Raw genomic sequence first — 6,217 nt, 5'->3', positions numbered from 1 at the left:
GCTTGTGTGTTTTATTGTGTTGTTCAGGATGGCTGCGACGTACCATGGAGACCATAGTGTACAAAAACACCTCTGCTAAGCTGCTTAGAATAGACTCTAGAAAGTAGCTCCCATCGTCTTCCCTGCCCCTCCCTTCCCCGAGTAGACTGCCACTCCTGCCTTCTCCTGTCCTCTTCCCCCCTTTCTTCCCCTTGGCCCAGCTCTGTGATGACGGAATAAATCGTAAAACCCAGCAAAGTCACAAAATCCAGGATGGCGGTCTTGAGGGTAAAGTTCACCAAGAACAAGAGGGACAAGCTGGCCCAGGTGCTGTGGGTCCTGAACTGGGTTTCCGTGGTGACAGGCATCATCCTTTTCAGCCTGGGCCTCTTCCTGAAGGTGGAGATAAACAAGAGGCGGGAGATAATGTCCGAGCGGGAGGTCCACTCTGTGCCCAACATGCTGATCGCCGTGGGCCTCATCGCCTGTGGCATCAACTTTCTGGGTGGAAAAATCTGCTATGACTGTGTGGACACCACCAAGTTCCTGCGGTGGAAGCTGCTGATGTTGCCCTACATCATCTGCACCTTCTTCTTCACCTTCTGCATCCTGGTGGGTGCGCTAATGTGCTACAGCATGCGCACCGAACTGGAGGAGTCACTCTATGTAGGGCTGCGAGACGCCATGCGCTACTACAAGGACACGGAAACGCCCGGCCGCTGCTTCCTCAAGCGGACAGTGGACCTGCTGCAGATCGAGTTCCAGTGCTGCGGCAATGGGGGCTTCAAAGACTGGTTCCAGATCCAATGGATCAGCAACCGTTACTTGGACATGTCCCGCAGAGAAGTGGTGGAGTAAGTACCATAGACTACAGTACCCACAATCCCCCTAGTTCATATCATCTTGCGTGTGACTTTTGTCAAACTGGGACATTCCAAAGAACCTAAATTCAAACATCAGCTGATTTCACATATTTTTTAGGACTGAATAACAGGGAAATTGCAGTCACTGAGGCTAGGATAAAGTTCAACACCAAGCTATGCTGCTGCCATTCCAGTCCTTATCATAATGCACATGTCTGTATGCCCTGAGTATGCCCAAAGCCATTATCACAAATCTACAGTGATGTAAGAAATAATGTGCTGCATTCTTTATACTAACACTAAATTAGGTTTATTGGGTCAAAATGCCTCTAAACAATGATCACTTTGCTCCGTCATCAGTGCATAGTGTCACCACAATGACCTACATACTCACACCATCATAAAGCCATAATATTGAGCACTGCCTTACCATGGATCAATTTAGCTGGGAACATCCCACCATTGCCTGGTCCTCGTTATGTTGACCTCTCACTACTGTGAGTCAAGGTATTTTCTAAAAAGTGCTTGAAATGCTTAAATTCAAAGGTTCTTTATAACAAAATTCTTATGAATAATTATTAGTTGATATGATACCAAGTGAGGGGATTGCATTTTTCCAGTAACTCTGAATGACTTATTTGGCATGAATTATGTGCATGTTTTTCTATCATTCCATTAGTGTGATTTTTTGCAGATGTCTCCATTATTGTTTGAAATCAGCTTTTTTGTTAAGATTTGTTGTTTGCAATCACACATTGAAAAGCTGCTGATTTCCTACCCTATTAGCACTGCTGTCACACCCACAGGGATGTTAAGAGACCATACTCATCACTTATATTCCATAACCAATTTTTCAGTGGAAGAAAATTCAGCTCCGCAGCTACACCTCTCTAGCTCCTGCTCAGAGGTCTGGCCTCAAGTGTGTATCCAGCTCACTTTCCATTTCACAAATTCTAATTCAGCCTAATATCCCGCCCCCTATCTGCAGCCGTCTGAGGAGTAATGTGGAGGGGAAGTACCTGACGGACGGGGTCCCCTTCAGCTGCTGCAACGTCTACTCCCCCCGGCCCTGCATCCAGCACCAGATCACCAACAACTCGGCCCACTTCAACTACGACTATCAGACGGAGGAGCTGAACCTCTGGCAGCGCGGCTGCCGGCAGGCCCTGCTGGAGTACTACCACCAGATCATGCAGTCCATCGGCTTCACCGTGCTCATCATCTGGCTCTTTGAGGTGGGGCTCCACACCTGCTGGCAGCTCGAGGACACAGCCATGCACCCTACGCACATTAACACATTTTCATTGATTTCATTTAATAAGGCAACAGCTCTCATATCTGCGCAGACTGGAACCTCTGTATACTCCTAGATCATGCCCAGAGTCAAATTTCAATATAATATATTTGTTTCGCAGACACTCTTACAGTGATTTTAACATGCAGGAAATCTCCTCATTTGCTCCAGCAACTGAAAAGAAATGGGTCACCATTAGGAGCATTGGCAAATAAGGAAGAGGTTAGAGTTCCCTGTGCATCTAGACATTCAGTTGAAGTTGATTTAAAAGCAGTCTTGGGGTTGAAAAGACACACAACAGAGTGATTATTACTGTGTCTGAAATGTGGTCGGTGTACTCAGCAGTAGAGTAGCCCTCTCCTCTTTTTGTCCTGTCTCCACACTAAGCGCGATTAAAAACGTAGTTCATTCACTTTGCGTGTTGCCTAATCCCATAGTAAGTCTCTGTTGTGACACAGGTTATCCATGCTCAGCTCTGCCTGGACACTCCCATCGTCCTCTAGAGGGTCATACATAGGTGCTCCTATTTCACAGCTTACACACTGGCATTGTGCTGGCACTGCTGCCATCCATATGCAAACCCAATTCAAACTAGGGCCACCCTGTGAAACAGCAAACACCAGGACAGAAACTGTGTCTTTCAACTGACAAGAAAAGCATTCACAAGCAAACAGCATTCCTGTATTAAAAATGTACTAAAAATGTGGGACTTCTTTTTAATGAAGTAAGATTTGTTTGTTCCTTTGTTCTAGTATTTCTTGGGGTTTACCTCTCCATTCTCCACAGCTTATCTATCAGTGTATGTGTTAGAAATACTGTAATGGAAAAAAGTACTGAATTAACCTTATGAAAAAAGTTAAGAATGGTCCAGAAAACCTAAAAAAAAAACCTTCTTGGAGCTGTGCATTCACTCACGGCCCCTCACTCTCCCTCTGCAGCTGTCCGTGCTGACAGGGGTGCGCTACCTCCAGACTGCCATGGAGAACGTTCTCCTCCAGGGGGACCCCGAATCGGAGTCCGATGGCTGGCTGCTGGAGAACAGTTTCGTGGAGACGGCCCGCTCCAACTTCAACATCATTAAGAACCTGGGCAAGTGCAACCAGGTCGACACTGAGGAGAATGGTGACCCCAATATCGATGTCCCCTCCACTGCAAAATATGGCCCAGATAATGTACCCCCCAAACCAATCCCTGTGGCCAGCTAACCCCACCTCCACGCCACACTGGGGCCACAGAGGTCAAGAGGTTATCTGATAGCCAAGCCTGGGGAGCACAGGAATGGTAGTCCATTGAAAACCTCTTCAAAACCGGACAATATGAGCCACCACCTGGGAGAGCTGGGCTGTGAGAGTGCTACAAGGAGCTAGCAGACAGGATTGATTTGTCAGGATATGCTTGTTTGAGGATTTAGCTAGATGTTATACCCTGTGAAAAAGGGTCATCCCATTGGATAATTTTGAAGGTCAAGTGAAAGGGAGGAATGGTTTACCGCTTCTACCACTTAAACCAGGTAAACTCCAAATACAGAGCAGCTGCTGATGGACATACCATATAAACTCATTCCTTTGGTACACTCACAAAGGACAAAATAGATCCAAACCGATGGGGCAGTGGCTGACTTACACACATTGAAACCTTTAATGTTAAGTCTGCATTAACAAGCCAGTCTAACAAATGAACAGATGGGAAACTGCCATACAGAACTTTGTAACGCCTTGTTTGCAACTTAATTCATAATGGTTTTCTTCATTATGAAATCTTGTGCTGATGTTGGATGCACACTGATGTGTCCGTTGATGACAAGAAAACAGTAAAATGTGGCTAAATGTCACTGGAAAGACCAGATACAATGAATACGTTCTTCATCAGCTTCATGTGGTAGAGGCAGAAAGTACTGCCATTGCTTTCCTTAGGTTTAGAGTTGAAGAGTTTAGAATTGAGCTGGCTGGTTTTTAAAGCCCAATGATAGCTGTGATGTTTTTTGTGTGCATTGGGTGACTTTGAACTTGTTTACTGGTGTGACGTTTACCTGAACACACAAATTTCTGAAACTGTATCTTCAGCCTTCAGCCTGAGATTGAAGACCAGACAGGCAATAGTTCTCCTGTTCAGAATGGGAGCTTAGGCAATATTACTTTCTTTTGTGCCTCGGCCCACTCATGACCTTTAGGGGCATACTTCCAGAGAATATGCAGAACTGGTTTAAAATACTGTATTCTGATGGAACAATTCAAAGGACATTCCAAAACCATTATCTCAATCTCTTCACACAGATCTGTTCAGTGGAAGTAGACTACAATGTTGATAGTAAGATAAAATACACAATAGTCTGGTCTCAAGAAAAAGTCTGCACAAATGTAGGCATTTTTTTTTCCATCTCTCTGACAAAGCCTTTTGTGATTCTTACCTCGATAGGGAGAGAACATCATGAGTGGTCATGTGACCCCTTACACCTAGGAAGAAAATGCTTCTTAAAAGTAAGAATTATATAGGTCTGAAGATCAACCTTTTCAAATTGGTTTTACTTATTTTCCAATGTTCAGATAACAGCTTTCATCTGAACACTTCCTTCACCCACAGCAACTCAAAAAGGAACCGCTATTTTTGAAAAGTGTCTTTACTATTGGTATCAGATTCAGAGAAGATTTTCTAATTTCTTTCTGTATGTTCAAGAGAATATGTTCCTTTTTTGCACAAAAATGACAAACCAAATCCAATTAAAAAACTCTACTTTTTATAAACTCTTTATAAATTTTCCTTATTTCTGTGTTTCTCTATGATATTGTCTTATTCTGACAAATGATTTGCCAGTGTCCTATCCTAAGCTGGGGGAGCAATGTATATAGTTTATGCAATTGATTAGTGAAGTGTTCAGTGGTCAATTTCAAACCAGAAACTGAAAGTCAACCTTAAATGTACTTTAACACTTGTCAGAATCTGAACTTCATTGTGTGAACTGATTGCATTTGAAGAGTATGGAGGTCTTCACTATGCACACCCTTTTCTCTATTGGAGGATGGTTGACCACCATTTAGGAATGGGATTCAGTGACTGGGAGTGATAATGTAGACTCAAGCAGCTCCCCAATAGGCCAAAGAATAGCCACTACCTTTCCCTAATCCAGGAGCTAATGAGATTTCTCCTTACTTCACTTCCAATCTGTCACAGCCTGTATATCCGATTATAGGCCCTGACAATTACAAAGGTAGGATAGGACCTTGGAAAAGTATGACCATGTGACCCCGCAGAAGGCCATCCAACTCCCCCAAAACAGAGATGGGCCTGTTTTCAGGAAACAGAGAAAGGTGTTGGACCCATTTTGGTTAAAGTTCCTGGATTTTCCTTGGGATGACTAAGAAAGAGCACTGACCCTGTTCAAGGTCAGAGAGTCTGCATCTAGGGAGCTCAGCATGAGTGTCCACTTAATAATGTCATCTGCATATCTGGGCCTTATCCTGGAGACTGCAGCACACTGCTGTGTCCTCTTGTACAGAGGCTTCTAAAACAAGTTGCTACAAATCCAAACATTTTTCTGTACACAGGAGACACATACAAGTAACACCGTTTCAGCCTGCCCTCTGGGTCAAAATGGGTCAGCCAAGGGTTACTGGAGCTGTGGGCTTAACCTATAATCCAATTTGGTTTTATAGTACAGTATTTTATAGTACAGTATTTCAACTCATGCAAAGAACTCCTCACGCAAAGAACTCCTCATTTGCATTCTGCATCAGAATCCTGGTGTAAGTTACACTCCTACTGCAGTTAGGAAGACAAGGCAGTATATAGTCCAGATAACAGGATTGGGAAGGAAAGCTCAGGGGAAGGCTGTCTGTGTCCCTCTGCAGAGACCACAGATGTTTGGAGGTAATAATAATATCTATAAAACAATGACAATATTAATATAAATAGCTGTGCCACAGTAATAGTAGTGACAACAGAATAGCTGTATGCATAGACATGAACACATGCCAACAAAAACTGAAAAAAATGCATGTAGCTTCTCCCATGCACTCCTGTTTGACTTAAGAATACATACTGGACACAACACAGACATCCAGGTGCATGGGAAGCTTCCAATGCA

General features: G+C 43.8%; 1 protein-coding gene across 1 annotated transcript; it reads left to right on the top strand.

Moving 5' to 3' along the window:
* The first annotated feature begins 252 nt into the window (after window positions 1–252).
* Window positions 253–3,341, top strand: LOC118786644 (photoreceptor outer segment membrane glycoprotein 2-like). Its single transcript, XM_036541835.1, has 3 exons — window positions 253–833; window positions 1,831–2,077; window positions 3,075–3,341. Exons 1-3 carry the CDS (start codon window positions 253–255, stop codon window positions 3,339–3,341), a joined length of 1,095 nt encoding a protein of 364 aa, XP_036397728.1.
* The last annotated feature ends 2,876 nt before the right edge of the window (window positions 3,342–6,217 follow it).

This window comes from Megalops cyprinoides, chromosome 12, assembly GCF_013368585.1.
Source record: "Megalops cyprinoides isolate fMegCyp1 chromosome 12, fMegCyp1.pri, whole genome shotgun sequence".
NCBI classification, from domain to species: domain Eukaryota; kingdom Metazoa; phylum Chordata; class Actinopteri; order Elopiformes; family Megalopidae; genus Megalops; species Megalops cyprinoides.
Note: the sequence above shows the minus strand (reverse complement) of the source record. Positions and strands in the feature narration are given on the sequence as shown.